General features: G+C 40.3%; 1 protein-coding gene across 9 annotated transcripts in view; it reads right to left on the bottom strand.

Moving 5' to 3' along the window:
- LOC134211756 (F-actin-uncapping protein LRRC16A) overlaps nucleotides 1–16,626 on the bottom strand; it is a 190,551-nt gene that overhangs the window by 128,213 nt on the left and 45,712 nt on the right. For all 9 annotated transcript variants that reach the window (XR_009979086.1, XR_009979085.1, XM_062688948.1 and 6 more), the window contains exons 6-7: nucleotides 4,338–4,726; nucleotides 2,559–2,656 (exon numbers count right to left, since the gene is read on the bottom strand). Coding sequence is in view for 7 of the 9 variants with exons in the window: in XM_062688948.1 (XP_062544932.1) it covers nucleotides 2,559–2,656; nucleotides 4,338–4,726 (487 nt within the window). In the remaining 2 variants the exon portion in view is untranslated. The remainder of the gene's footprint in view (nucleotides 1–2,558; nucleotides 2,657–4,337; nucleotides 4,727–16,626) is intronic.

Below are 16,626 nucleotides of genomic sequence, written 5' to 3' on the forward strand. Positions count from 1 at the left end.
TAAAGACAACATACCAGCCAGCCAGTCGGCGAATTAACGAGTCTGGATTAAAAACAAAGAGACGGAATACTCCTACCTTTAACAACCTTGGCCTCGATTGGAACAACCGATTTGACAGCAAATGCGCTGTTTCAATGTTGACACTTCATCTCTTTGTTATGAGTGCAGCCTCTTTAGTACGAATGTGTAATATTGTTGTGCGGGTAGCGGTGGTATGGTAGACGTGTGCGTGGTAAAAGAATCCAATAGCATTAAAATTCTGATTGTAAAAGTTTCACCCCATTATAGAATTCATTTAAATACTCTACCAAAAAACGTTTTAGATAGATGGCTCATACTGCCCCAAATGGTGGCTCATAAGGCCCTGTGTGTGGCCCAATTCCGCCGAACGACCTAACCGTTAGTGTGATTACTGACGTGCTGTCTTATCGCGCGTGCAACTCCGTTCGTTGCCCGACGAGGAAAGAGGCAAAGTCATGGCCTGCTATTCACTAGTCAATGTTGGCAACCGAACCGTTATACGAATCAGAGTCTATTATATATAGAGTTACGCAAAGAGTGAAGCCAGATCTACCTATTGAACTGTCAAACCGTCTACCTATCGAGCAAAGTAAACAAATGCTTGTTGGTAAGGCGGAAGTATTGTTATTGCCTAATGATTATTATGGCAAATTAAAACGCATGAATTGAAATGTATTAGATTTGTTCTAGAAACAGCTTCAAAAAACTTCAATACCCCCCCCCCCAATAAAGTAGCAACAAGATACTCACGTGTTTGCACTCTGTGGGTGACTTGGTTATAGAATTAAAAAGCAATGAACACTTCCGTGAAGTCACTTTAAGGGTTGAACAAAAATGAAAGTTGCAAACAGAATAACAAGAAGATCATTCAGAATAAGTGTAAGAAGATCCTCTTTGCGTGTAAGATCCTAATAGACTCTGATACGAATGATATTTGTATATCTGTCATCAATACACGCTGGAAGTGGATTACCCGTTTTCTAATATATCTCACCCTCACATCCTGTATAGACGGGAACACACATTGAAATCAATACATTTTCAAAAGTGCATTCTAACAATTTACAAACGCATTTTTTCACTATTCATCGTTATAATATGGAAGGTAACACTCCCTAGTATAAGTCAATTACATTTGAATGATGATTTGTTGAGCTTTTCAGCGCTTTTCGGAACGATTTCCTTAGGTGGCCCATATTGCCCCGATCACCCCTATTGCTGAAATTGAGATCTGCTGGGTTTTGTTTATAAACCACTTAACCGCGATTAGTTTTTTCGTCACTGTATACCTAACGAAACTTCTCTGAAATAAATAACCTATAGCATGGGTTCCCAAACTGTGGGTCGCGACCCCCAGGGGGGTCGTAGGCAGATCAATGGTGGGTCGTGAAAGACAAATCTTGATTTATACCTTTGACACTATTTTGTCCCACAAGTCTATACCAGCTTTTAGATAGCGATCTAAGTAATAATTCGATGATTAGAGAACAACAAACTTGACGAGGTCAATGACCTTCTTTCATTGTGCAAATGGCAAATAGAATGAAGTTCAATACAATCCACATCTAATCAAAAACCCAATCCAGAACTAATCTAAATCAAATCCAAATCCCATCCCAATCCAAATCCCATCCCAATCCAAATCATATCCAATTCAAGTTTAATTCATATCCAAATCCAAATTTAATTCAAGTCCAATCCATATCAAACTCAAACCCAATTCAAATCGCATTGAAATCCAAGCCAAATACAATCCAAATCTACTTCAAATCAATCCATAACAAATTGAAATCCAATTTAATTTCGAATCGAAAATTATTTTGAGCTTTTTAGTGGAATGTTTTCACCTGTCATAAGACGAGTTTATACCATCGCATTGAATTCCACCACTTAATTGTATCTTGACAGATACGTATTTCGACCTCAACAGTAAGGACGTCTTCAGTGTCTCGTACGAGTCGAGTCAAGTACGAGACACTGAAGACGTCCTTACTGTTGAGGTCGAAATACGTATCTGTCAAGATAAGTGGAATTCAATGTATAAACTCGTCTTATGACAGGTTCGAATCGAATCAAATCTAATTCAAATCCAAATCCAATCTAAAGCCAATCAAAATCTAATTCAAATCCAATCCAAATATAATTTGATTCCGATCTAAACCAATATTAATTTGATCCAATTCGAATCTAAATACAATCAAAATCATATTCAAATCTAATTCTAATACAATCTAAATCTAATTAAATTCCAAATCCAATTGAAATACAATCTAAATCAAATTCAAAACCAACCCAAAACTAATCCAAATTCCATCCAAATCCAATAAAATTCCACATCCAATTAAAAAAAAATACAATGATGGGATCAATTTATTATGATTTGTTCTATCTAACGCCAACTCATTTTTATCCAATTCATAAAAATCAATGCATTTGTAACTGGTGGGTCGCAAGCAATTTGGGATTCTGCTAGGTGGGTCGCATATCCAACAAGTTTGGGAACCTCTGACCTATAGTTTGAAACGAGTAATACTCACCTTTGTCCTCTATCAGGTTGTGACTTAAATCAATTGATCGCAGCGCAGGGTTTGAGTTGGATATGACCGATATTGACAGCTTGTGAATAAAATCCGACCTGTAAATTTGATATTGGTTAGGACGATACATGGAATTACCTGCTTTGAGGGTGCTTACAGCCACACACTGGGGGAGCTAACTTTCTGGAATGAGTATGGCAAAATGTATCTATGGATTAATAGCTCGAAACTAAAACATATTCATCGAAAGAATATTAGGTAAACATAGTAGAGAACACCTTCCCACAACTAATACCAAATATTTTTTCTTTAAAAATCCCTACTTTCGAGAAAATCCGGGTTAGATGCTTTTCGCCATACAAATTTCTGGCGGTTAACTTTATGCTGCTGTTCGCGCGTTTGGTTAGGTAGGGCAAGATGGGTCACGGAGTAAGATGGGTCAGTGCCTTTTTTGAGCAGTGTATATATTATTGTCACTCACGTATATTATTATCACTCGATTGGAGGATAAAATATTATTTTGGTAGAGTATGGCAAGGTAAAATATTTTTCAGCTATGTGAAATTCAAAACATCTTTTAAAATATTGTGAAAGCATCATATGGGCCATATGTAATGTAGGTGATGTTGTACTAACTGCTTTAAAATAAATAATCTTGATCGAAAATTAAACAATCCAACATACAATTGTTGCAAGATGGTTCAGCATATACTGAACGGCAGTCCATATTTTTCGGTGCTAATATAATCATTTTTAGGGTAACTTTGAGCAAAATGATGTTAATTTGTTTATTAAAAATGTATAATTTTTGTCTCTAAGAAAGTGACGAGCTCGGTGGTCTAGTGGCTACCGCTTCTGCCTAATAAGCAGGAGGTCGTGGGTTCCATTCCACATAGAGGCACCTATGAAAGGTTGTAGAGTTCTCTGAATCTTTCTGTAGGTGTTCAACTAACCACCCTTCCCCTTCCTCAGCATTTGCAAGGACGTGGCCAGGACAGATCTATTATCCCTCATCCAATAGTCCAGGCTTGTACCACATACGAATTTGTGCGAAATGCTCAATGCTAATGCTTATAATTTTTGTCTCTAAGAAAGCGGACACGGACGGTTTGATTACATAAGAAATTTCAGACAATTTCGAAACGTATAGCCATTGGTTCATCAAAAGCTAAAAAATCCATTTTATTTACATAAAATCACTGGTAATAAACTTGATGTGTGTAATTTGATACTGTGAATAAAAACTGTTTGACCCATCTTACTTTTTGATTCACAGAAAAATAGACTTCTCGGGTACTTATTCAAAAGGACGTATTAGATTTTGTAAACAAAGATTCAAACGTCGATCAGTCCGATCTGATGGCACTCGTACGCAAACCAACAGCACCAACAGGTAGCCGAAACCTCCCTCTATCTGTCTATGGTGATGGTTTGCGTGAGAGTGCTATCAGATCGGACTAATCGACGTTTGAATCTTTGTTTACAAAATCACATACGTCCTTTGAATAAATACCAGACTTTACTATTGACTCAAAATGAACTAAAAAGTGGAATTTTCGTTATTCCATATTCTTGGCTTATAAGTTATGAGCTATTTTTATGGATCCATTTTAAAAAGTTGAAATAAAATGTTTTTGTTTTGAGACATTGAAGGTTCGCCTTAGGCGACCCATCTTGCCCCATCCTACCCTATAAATTAGCGCCCAGATATAGGCAGCAGATAGGAAACTTGCAACTGTTTGTGATTTATTGATACAGCTTATGTTGTATTATATTTACCGTAATCCAAGCGCCTCAAGATGAAGTTCCTCTAGCCACATAGACCGCTTCAAAACGTGTAATATCCTTTCAATCGTTTCCATTGAAAGTCGCGTATTTGTTATTTTTAAACCCCTAAAGAATGTATTATACTCCAATGCCGAAACGATAGCTGTCAAATCCTTTTGTTCCAGATGATCAAAATCTCTTAGGTTAAGTATACGATTGTCATGCGAAAGATAAATAGTATCGATGTCCCAAGCGACCTCTTCCCTGTATTGCACTGCATGAAAATCGCACATACACGCATACTGCATGCTGAATCCTCCACATGGTCCGACATTTCGTGGATCGGACGGTCGTATTTCATCAGAAAATATAGTGCCCCTTTCAATAGGATTTACTTCAATCTGTAAATAGAAGGTCGAATGAAAAAAAAAGGTAAACTAAGCTACAGGAAATACCAGAATTGAAGACAACTCATTAATGCTCTAATCGGACAACGTACAAAAAAGCAGATTGAAAGTATTCTTCAAAATTATCGTTCTCTTAGATAAACGCTGTTAGGACCGATGCACACGTAGCGTTTTCTCAACGCCATATGCACGCAGCGTTAAAATATCGCAGGTGTGCATCGGCGTGGCAACGCTGCGTTATCGCCTTTTCCCGATACACACCTGCGTCCTTTAAATGCCGTATGCACGAAGCTTTGACACTACGTGAACACTGGACATCGGCTCTAATACACCCCCGGAAATAATTATAACGGATTCGCTTATTTTCATACAAAATGGTTTGAGGATCAAAATCTCTATTTCTAGCGATTAGCTTGAGGACATTTTTGGCATTCCAGCCTAAAATAAACTAAATTGTCAATTATTGATTGTTCTTGCCTTTTTCTTACAACGAAGTTGTACCATAAGGCTATAATTTCACTCCAAAAGCGGAATTTTATAGAAGACTCAGAACCCCATAGTGTTATACAGGGTAAGGCGGTATAATATGCCCCCCAGGGCAATACCTATGAAAACTTTTTACTTTTCAACGCAATTTATGCAAACTTAGTGTTATTTAGTAGTTCAAAACGACGCAAATGCATTGCCTTTGAGTAGTCATATAAAAATATTGCAGAGAACACTCAATAAAGTTTTTTTTTAAAAGTCGTGAAAAAATGTATTTCAAAAAGTGCCTGGTAAATACTTAACCAAAGACCTTTCCCGAGCAAAGTCTGAAAACATAACGAGAGCATATAGAAAACACATTTTGAATTCGACATCAAATTGAAATCATAATTTGTTTTCAAATATGAATCATCATGATTGATTACATATTTTGATCTCATTTTGCTGTAGATTTCTAAATTGTATGATCTTATATCAAACTGTGTACTTATTTTTTCATCGGAACCAATATCTTCGATTTGCTCTCATCGATAGAAGGAATAGTTTTCGATTTGATGTCAAAGTAAGATTTTTCTGCTATACATTTTGTTATTTTAACCGTTAAAACGACCAAAAAGATATCAAATTAAGTAATTATATTCGGCGATTTCACAACATCAAAACGAGCTATCGTTTTGCTCTCAAGCTTTGCTCGGGTTCATAGCCCTTCATAAGTATTTTATCTATTCCATAATAAAAAGGTTACAAATCCTTATGTGCTTGACACTAAAAATCAAAATAAGTCCATTATTGGGGTAAGTGGGTAAATGGGGTACGTGAAAAAAAGCAAGTATTTCACTGATGAAGCACAGAATTATTCAATTTCACTTCACAATCATACAAGGCCTTTCAAATCAATGCGTTGAATAAGTAAAACATGAAATAATGAACCATTTCAACATGCGAGAGTAAAAGTTTATTAACCTTTCAAGTTTATCTTTTGCACAAGTTGTTTTGCGTGTCAATAAATACTAATATTTTTTTATGTTGGTTTCCATAACATATTCAATTAGTGCATTGATAAGCTGGTTTTCTTTGTAGTTTTGAATTCCAGCCACAAAAATGTTGATATGAACATCAAAAAAAATAAAAAATAAATTTTATTGCTTTGCTTGTGTTTGCAATCGGATTCATTCATTTGTTTATCGGTCGATCTGCATGGAATTCCCTACAGTCTGCAACAGACACTGGTCACTCTGCCGTAGGAAAGAGCTGCAAGGAAACAATACCAAGACACACGATCAGTTCAGCTGTTTGGCTGTGGTGTCCAGCAACGCTGTCCCGATATGGATTGGGATGCCTGCAAGCGCCACTACATGTGCGAAAGACAGCCGACGAGTAAATCATCAACAGATCGGACAGTACAAAGTGATCCACTATCGACGTCGGGTGTGCGTCCATGCACAAATCGTTAAGGTCTTCGTTGTTCGTAATCTGTATACGTTGTAGCCATCAATCGTGTTATCGTCGAAATTCAGTATAATTTAGGAATATGCAATAAATTAAGTAAAAGCTATTAGTTATTTAGAATAAAAGTGCATGTTGCTTGAACTAAATAAAATTTTAATAGTGTTTAATGTGATAAAACATGTGTAACTACTATTGTGTGAAGAAGCCTATGAACCTGCAGTTTATGTGGTGATTCTGTGCTGCTAAGGAAAACTCGAAATAATCAAATTGTAAACTGCCATCAACATCAAGTCTGCAATGCTGTAGAGCTATCAAACATGGTCCTTCGAACCGGATAGAGTGTCGAGAGTAATCCACTCTGGCTGGTGAAACCTTAAAAAAAGCGCCATCATCCAAGTGCTTTCATATCAGGATTCTATGGCGAGCTCGCCATTTCACCGTTGTTGACAAAGAAGCATACAAGGCATTATCGATGCCTCACTAAGGTGAGTGCGGTTTCAATCTATAAACACTCTAAAATTGTGCTACAAGATCGTCCTTTCTTGTTCATGTTTTCTTCTTCATCACCTCCGGGATCGTCAAACATCTGTCGGTGTAATCTGCATGGACGACTGCGACTGGACACAAATCTCTACATTTTCGGAATCCACTATCTCCGCTCGGTCATTTATGAATACTGGACAAATAATTGACATTGAGATCAACTGACGAGCTATTGTCTGCCTTTTGCTCGATTCTACGGCACCAACGACTACTACAAGATAAACGAGCATCCAACTTGGATAAATAGTACAAGGCATCGAACTGCCTGTAGTCAGTGTGGGGTTCGAGTAAAATGCCTTCAGCGTGTTATAATAGATTCACACATCAGCGTGTCATTCAGCGAGCAGCAAGCCATGATTTAGCCTCTTCCAGTCAGACCTCCGCGGCGTGCACACTCATCCACGGGGAGTCGCCGTCATAACTTCGTTCCGGCCATTTAGGGGCCCACATTTTGGCGATCCTGCCAGTCGAATTTTTGGATCCTGTCGCTGATTTCATGAGGTGAGTTGAATTCAAGTGGTTAAATTGTGACGAGTGATATATTTCAGTTTGCAAAATCACAAGACGCGTCCCGAAGACCGTCGGAAAATGGTTTGTGGTTTGCTAAATCACAAGACGCGTCTCGAAGACCGTCGGAAAATGGTTTGTGGTTTGCTAAATCACAAGACGCGTCTCGAAGACCGTCGGAAAATGGTTTTGTGGTTTGCTAAATCACAAGACGCGTCTCGAAGACCGTCGGAAAATGGTTTGTGGTTTGCTAAATCACAAGACGCGTCTCGAAGACCGTCGGAAAATGGTTTGTGGTTTGCTAAATCACAAGACGCGTCTCGAAGACCGTCGGAAAATGGTTTGTGGTTTGCTAAATCACAAGACGCGTCTCGAAGACCGTCGGAAATTGGTTTGTGGTTTGCTAAATTACAAGACGCGTCTCGAAGACCGTCGGAATTTGGTTTGTGGTTTGTTAAATCACAAGACGCGTCTCGAAGACCGTCGGAAAATGGTTTGTGGTTTGAAGAATATTAAAGCCTCGCATGGAAGACCGTAAGAAATTGGTTTGTGGTTTGCAAAATTACAATGCGCGTCTGGAAGATCGGTGGAATTGGTTTGTGGTTTAGAAAACTATAAGGCGTGTCTGAAAGGTGGCCGAAAAAATGTACAGTCAAACCTCCATGAGTCGATATTGAAGGGACCATCGACTCATGGAAATATCGAGATGTGGAACAGCAAATCCTTGGAAAGCCGTTCGAGAAGACCATCCCAGTAATCCAGAAAATATTTTTGATAAGGCATAATTTGCTTTCATGAGTCGATATCGAGTCATAGAACATCGACTCAAGGAGGTTTGACTGTATTGTAGTTTGTGAAACTACAAGGTGAGTATGGAAGACCAACGGAAAATGGTTTACGATCTAGAAAATTTCAAAGTCCTGCGAGCATTGACTTTGATTAAAACAAATTTAGATTACATGAAGCCACTTGGCAACGTACATGAGACTACCAGTCGAGCTATTTTATAGCGAAATCTGAGAGAAATGGAGAAATATTCAATGCTGTACTGTTCGAAACTGTTCGGAAAGCCAAATATGTTATGTAGAAATTTATCTTGGAATGTAGTTATAGCGGGATTACCTGTAGGAGCAAAAATCTTGGAATTTGCTATTCGCTATTCTAAGCTATTCGGAAGTTCGAATCCATTATGCGTAAGATTAGTTTGGAGTTATTGGCTAGCAATACTAGTTGATGGTTGGTTGATGGTGTACCGTACGCGAAACTAAAAGTTGGATTAAATGTACGGATTTGGAATGGATTTGGATTGGATTTGGATTAGGTTTGGATTTGGATTGGATTTGGATTGGTTTGGATTGGATTGGATTTGGATTGGATTTGGATTGGATTTGGATTGGATTTGGATTGGATTTGGATTGGATTTGAATTGGATTTGGATTGGATTTAGATTGGATTTGAATTGGATTTGGATTAGATATGAATTGAGTTTGGATTGAGAATTTGGATTAGCATGAATTTTCTTATCATTATTAGGCTGTTCTTAAATCTTATTAGTAATGAAGTTCAACGCCGCTTAGTTTTGGATTGCATTTGGGTAAGATTTGGAATGTTTTTTGGAAGAAATTGTCATTGTATTTGACAAACAAAAGAAGGCTTCAAAAATTTGTTGTTCTCTAATCATCCAACGAAAGTATGAATCACGTTTTATCTTTCGCGGCCCACAGTTTGGGAGCCCACACTCTGAATCCTTATTCTGGTATCAAAACCATGATGTTGAATCAAGTTTATTTTGGTGTGCAGTTTTCAATGGAGTTAACCGGTTGCTCAACTGCAACCGATGTTCGCTTTCGTCGCATTTAAATAACCCAGGAGAAAACAAGCATTGCATCCTATACTAGAAGATTTTTTTGCGTTTTTTTAATGAGAGAAGAAGGGAAATGTGGGGTTCGAGTAAAATGCCTTCAGCGTGTTATAATAGATTCACACATCAGCGTGTCATTCAGTGAGCAGCAAGCCATGATTTAGCCTCTTCCAGTCAGACCTCCGTGGCGTGCGACCGAGAGAAGAATTCGCGGTTTGAAAAACCGCAAGCGCAGTATTATTTCATCGATGTCCGGAATCGCGTCATTCGTATCCAAATATCAAGCTGAGAGAGATAAGCAGGAAGTATCCGTACGGTTAGAAAACCTCATCGCATTATGGTCGGAATTCAACAGTGTGCAAGGTGAAATGGAAACTCTCGAAGAAGACGACGATGTCTTGGAAGCTTATCTAAAAGAACGAACGAAAATCGAACGGGTATACTATAAGTCCAAAGGTATGCTGCTCCAACTAAACCACAATGATTTTCCACCCATGGCGGCCACTGCGGACACACATCAAGTCTAGCATGTTAAGCTGCCTGATATCAAGCTGCCAATTTTTGATGGGAATTTTGAGACATGGCTGAATTTCCATGATTTGTTTGTTTCGCTCGTGCACACTTCGACAAGCTTGCCGACTATTCAGAAATTCTATTACTTACGATCCTCTGTGACCGGAGAGGCGCTAGAGTTGATTCAAACTATACCCATCTGCAATGAACAGTACTCCGTTGCATGGAATCTACTCGTGAGCCACTACCAGAACACCCGACGTTTGAAACGAACTTACGTTCAATCGTTGTTCGAATTTCATTGCATGAAACGTGAAAATGCCGCAGACATGCACGTGCTAGTTGACAAGTTCCAGTCGAATGTGAAAATACTGAAGCAGTTAGGAGAGCAAACGGAACATTTGGATGTACTTTTGATACACTTGCTTAGTACACGATTGGATGCAGTTGCGAGACGGGACTGGGAGGAATATGCAGAAGAAAATGAAGCAACAAAATTTCAACAACTGGTCGAGTTTCTTCAGCGTCGAGTCAACGTTTTAGAGACGGTATGGAACAATTCAGCAGAAATGTCAGCATTAACAAAGAAGTCGCACCCAACGCGTTCAGTTAACTACAGCGCGTCACAACAGAGCACGCGCCAGTGCCCAGTTTGTTCTAGTTCACATTTCTTATATCAGTGCTCAGAATTTTCTGAAATGACAGTTGATCAAAGGGAACAAGTAGTTCGAAGCAATCGACTCTGCCGAAACTGTTTGCGGCGAGGCCACATGGCGAAGGAATGCCAATCGGAGAGCAGCTGCCGCAAGTGCAGAGGGCGACACCATACACTGTTGTGTTATGCAACCAAATCAGAGGGAGCCAATTTAGTTCAACCAGCGTTAGTTATTCAATCAAGCGAGGAAGAAGGTAGCAGTGAACAGGTATCATCAACGCCAGCGGTACACACGGATATCACCAATTGCATTTCCTTTGAGCGAGCTAGAACAAAAGTGCTTCTGGCCACAGCCATTGTAATTATTGTAGATGATAACGGGTTCATCATCCTGTACGAGCTTTGCTAGATTCGGGTAGCGAATGTTGCTTCGCAACGGAACGGATACTCCAACGAATGAAAGTTCGACGAAACAAAGTTAGTCTGCCAATCTCAGGGATTGGTGCAGCTGCCACTGAAGTTCACTACAAGTTTCAGTGCACAATAAGGTCAAAAGTTTCTAATTACGTCGCTACTATCGAAGCCTTCGTTCTACCTAAAGTCACAGTAGACCTGCCATCCATTTCCATTGACGCATCTTGCTGGGCACTTCCTACGGGAATTCAGTTAGCAGACCCGTCCTTTTACCAATCCGGGGCAATTGATGTTGTGTTGGGAGCGGAAATATTCTTCGACTTGTTTAATGTTGCAGGCCGCATTTCTTTGGGTGAATCCCTTCCGTTGTTAATCAATTCCGTTTTCGGATGGGTACTTAGCGGCAAAACACAAACGCCTCAGAATCAATCTCGACTACCTATAGCAAGCAATGTTGTTACTATTGCTGATATACAACGTAGCATGGAGCGTTTTTGGGCAATTGAGGATGGTTCAACAATAGTTCAATCTGCTGATGAAGCTTACTGCGAAAGGTACTTCACCGACACTGTTTTCCGCGGCGAAGATGGAAGATACATGGTGCACATACCGTTCAAAGAAGATACCCTGAAGAAGCTAAAAAGTAACAGACGCACAGCACTTCACCGTTTCCATTTACTAGAAAATCGTTTGAGCCGAGATTTGAACTTGGCGGAGGAATACAAGAAATTTATAGATGAATATGAGGAGTTAGGACACATGGAGCGAATTGACGTAACTGAAATAGCATCCGGGCCGGCGTACTTTCTTCCCCATCATCCGGTCTTTCGTGAGGATAGCAGCACCACAAAGGTTCGGGTTGTATTTGATGCTTCATGCAAGAGTTCAAGTGGAATTTCTTTAAACGATGCAATGCTAGTAGGTCCGACTATTCAGGAAGATTTGAGGGCAATCACGATGCGATCCCGCCTCTATCCAATTATGCTTATCGCAGACATTGCTAAAATGTATAGACAAATAGTACTTTCTCCAGAAGACAGCCGGTTTCATATGATTTTCTGGCGTCGGTCGCCAGAGGAATCCATCAATACCTACAAGCTAAAGACGGTGACGTATGGAACAGCTTCCGCTCCATTTCTTGCTACACGTGTATTGCAGCAGATTGCACATGATGAGGCTACACATTTTCCACTCGCAACAAAAGCCGCTAGCAAAGATTTTTACGTGGATGACTTCTTTTCTGAAGCAAAGACCGTTGCCGAAGCAATCAACCTACGAGATCAGCTGATTTCCATGTTTAACTCAGCTGGAATGCAGCTTCGAAAGTGGGCCAGTTATTGCCCTGAAGTTATTGAAGGGATTAGCCAAACAAACCGCGCAATGGAATCGTCAGTAAACTTCGACAAGGACCAACACATCAAAACCTTAGGTTTGCATTGGGAGCCCTTCTCTGACCAGCTAAAGTATGTTGTTCCTGAAGCACCTTTCGAGCTAAATTCGCACATTACGAAACGCAGCTCACTTTCCTATATTGCCAAGTTGTTTGACCCTCTCGGACTAGTAGGTCCTGTTGTAGTTGTTGCTAAGGTTTTTATGCAAGCGCTTTGGGGTCTTAAGGATGACAACAACAAATCATATGACTGGGATAAGGAGTTACCCGAGAACATGGAGCAACGCTGGATCGGATACTGTGCCGATCTACCTCGTTTGAACCAGCTGCGCGTCAACCGATTTGTTTTAATACCTAGTTCTACCTTAACAGAACTTCACTTTTTCTCGGATGCTTCCCAAGTTGCGTATGGAGCATGTGCCTATATTCGCTCATCAAATGCAACAGGGGACGTTAATGTTGCTCTACTCACGTCTAGATCGAAGGTCGCACCGCTTAAACAACAAAGCATTCCCCGTTTGGAGTTGTGTGGTGCATTGCTAGCAGCCGAGCTCTATCGCAAGGTTTCCAGCTCTCTGAAAATCGATATTAAGGCATATTTTTGGGTGGATTCTACAACTGTTCTATGTTGGCTCAATGCGACATCTTCAACCTGGTCTACATTCGTTGGTAACCGCGTTTCAAAAATCCAGCAAATTACTGAACACTGTGAATGGAGCTACGTCGCTAGTCACGAAAATCTTGCTGACGCAATATCTAGAGGACTACCAGCAACAGATTTAATCCAATGTAGGCAATGGTGGGAAGGTCCACTGTGGCTTCAAAACGCTAAGGATTCCTGGACCAAGCAATTTAGTGGGGAATTAGATCCCGAAGCGGCCAAGGAAGCTAAGAAAGTTTCATTGACTACTGCGTCTCCATCAATATCTTTTATCGAAGAATATGTCAGTCGTTTTTCAAACTATCAGCACATGCTCCACGTTGCTGCCTACTGGCGACGGTACGGTAAACCTACGATTGGCAACAAATGTTAGAGTGGTTTCCTTGCCGCTTTCTACTTTGGAAATTCAAAATGCTGAACTAGCTCTTGTAAGATTAGTACAAAGAGAAGCCTTTCTGCAAGAAATAAGAAGCGTAGAACTACATCAACCGATTCCATCTCACTCTCGACTCCGTTGGCTTCATCCGTTGATTGGTTTAGACGGAATTCTTCGAATCGGAGGAAGAATAGATCGGTCATCACAACCTTTTGAATCGCGTCCGTTCACGACACTACTCGTACGAAGTCAACATGAACGTCTTCTGCATGCAGCACATCAGTTGCTTGCCAACACTATCCGATTGAGGTTCTGGATTTTAGGAGGAAGAAACACGATCCGACGTATTGTCCACAACTGTGTTACCTGTTTCCGAGCAAGACCAAAAGCCATCGAGCAAATCATGGCCGAACTTCCTTCGCAACGTGTTAATGCCTCACGACCATTTTCTGTTGTAGGAATCGACTTTTGGGGTCCAATTTACCTCAAACCTCGTCACCGCAGAGATGCACCGCCGAAGGCCTACGTTTCGGTGTTCGTTTGTTTCAGTACAAAGGCGGTTCATTTAGAATTAGTTGTGGATCTCAGTACAGCAAAGTTTCTACAAGCTTTTCGGCGGTTTATATCTCGCCGTGGTTTGTGCACGGATGTCTATTCTGATAACGGTAAGAACTTCGTTGGAGCAGCGCATGAGCTTCGCAAACTATTAAAAGCCGACGACTTTCGGCATGCAATTGCTGGTGAATGTTCAAAAATTGGTATTCGATGGCATTTCAACCCACCTCGCGGGTCCCACTTTGGAGGTCTGTGGGAAGCAGCGATCAAATCGGCACAGAAGCACTTCGTGCGTGTGCTAGGAGACCGGAAACTAGCTTTCGATGACATGGAAACACTCCTCGTTCAAATTGAAGGCTGTCTGAACTCTCGACCGTTAATGAAACTGTCAGGTGATCCGACAGATCTCGAAGCCTTAACCCCGGGCCATTTTTTTGTTGGATCATCGTTACAATCTGTCCCAGACGTTGAGTACGACTCCATTCCGATGAACCGACTGTACCAATGGCAACAAATTCAGAAAATGCTTCAGGACGTTTGGAAACGATGGCACGTGGAATATTTGCATTCCCTTCAACCACGCAGCAAATGGATCAAACCACCAATAGAAGTGAAGAAAAATCAAGTAGTTGTTATCGTGGATGAAAATCAACCACCAATGCGTTGGCCCATTGCTCGGAATCATGAACTACATCCAGGACGAGACGGAGTCGTACGGGTCGTTATGCTGCAGACTAAATCAGGTCTGCTTACTCGCCCAACAGCAAAAATTTGTATACTTCCAATACCGCAGACACAAAACGAACAACCAGAAGAAACGTCTACGCTCTCTAGTTAGTGTTATCATTTGAGGATCGATCGAGCAGCATCAGGCAAAGAAAACATAAAAACATAAAAATCATTTAATGGAAGCACTCTAGTGCCCTTTGACTTTCATGAACTGCCAAAAAGCATCACAACAGATCACAGTTATGTTCTATTCAGTATAATTATCATTTGCATGAAATATATGAACAGAAAATGTGTTCTTATATTGAAAAATCCTCTTTTAAAATCATTTTTTCACTTACCCCACATGTGGGGCAAGTGAAAAATTGAAACCGATTTTTTTGTTTTCCAAATATTTTGTATCCTAAAAGTATTTTTCAAAGATCTTGTTCGCAGGCATATAAAGATTGGATAGATGATTCGTTATGTCATAAATATGATCAATTTCAATATATATCCAACTTTTATGACTTGATGAACATGAAATATACGATTTCCTTTACCCACTTGCCCCACTGTACCTTATACAATGAAGCCAGAAATCGGCCATTTTGTAAACCACGTGCTTTTCGAATATTTTTTTTTCAAGAGCACGAGATGAAAGAACCACAACGCCAATGGGGCGGAAATAATGGTAGATCGTTTGCTTAGTTATGCTGAACAATCATAATTTGAGTTTCGGCACTGTTCGAAAACTATTACGCCCAGATTTGGGCTTTTGGAAATGTATATAAATAAACGTGTGGTAAATTTTGAATTCACCACGGGCTTCATTCTATAATCACCTTAAGCAGGTGTGAATTACATTTTATATATTTTCCATATCATTTGGAAGCAACTGCTACAGGCTCGCTGCGCTTGTCTCCAGTTGGTAAGGGCATATCGTCCTGTCTACACTGGAGCGTTTTGACCAGTAAAACAGAAAATCGTTTCATTTTTGAAGATGGAAGCAATTTTATGTCATATTAACCACTAAGAAAAGTTATTTTGTTGCCCAACTGAGTGTTCCAGTGCAAATTTTGCGGACAGTATGCTAGAGTCGCTCCGAATGTTGAGCAAACAAACATTAAAATATACATCAAAACTGTAACTTTTTGTATTTTTCTATTGTTTTCATTATGTAATTCAAGAATAATTCCACATTCACATAGCATGATGGTTCTACAAATATTTAAGGGTATCAACTGATTTTCAAACCTTAGTTATAGTTTTCTAGAAATCAAGGGGAAGCGTTTTGGCCAGGTGGTACGCATTATACCGTCTTACCCTATTAATCAAGTCATCTCGAAAAACTCGGGCGTGGCCGACTGTCCGAACCGGTGTAGGTACAGTCTTGTAAGACCATGGCCTGTAAGGACCTGGGTCAGGTGGAAAGTGATTTCCCCATGGTGCCTCTTGACCCACGTATCTATCTCCGGTATCAACCTATGTGTCAATTTACCCTTAGAGGAACTGTCCCACGCACGCTGCCATTTGACCATTGAGGCCAACCTAACAGTCCTACGGATGCCTCTCGTGCCGCGCATTACGAAACACTCTATGTTTTCATCAATAACGGTGTCAATAGGCATCATACCGGTGATGACGTAAAGTGTATCGTGCGACACGGTACGGTACGCGCTCGCAACTCTTAGGCACATGAGCCTATACGTACTTCTGTAGCAGTTAATACGCAGGGCCGTGCCCCAAACTGGCCCCTCATACCTCAGTATGGAC

Source organism: Armigeres subalbatus, chromosome 2 (genome assembly GCF_024139115.2).
Source record: "Armigeres subalbatus isolate Guangzhou_Male chromosome 2, GZ_Asu_2, whole genome shotgun sequence".
Classification (NCBI taxonomy): domain Eukaryota; kingdom Metazoa; phylum Arthropoda; class Insecta; order Diptera; family Culicidae; genus Armigeres; species Armigeres subalbatus.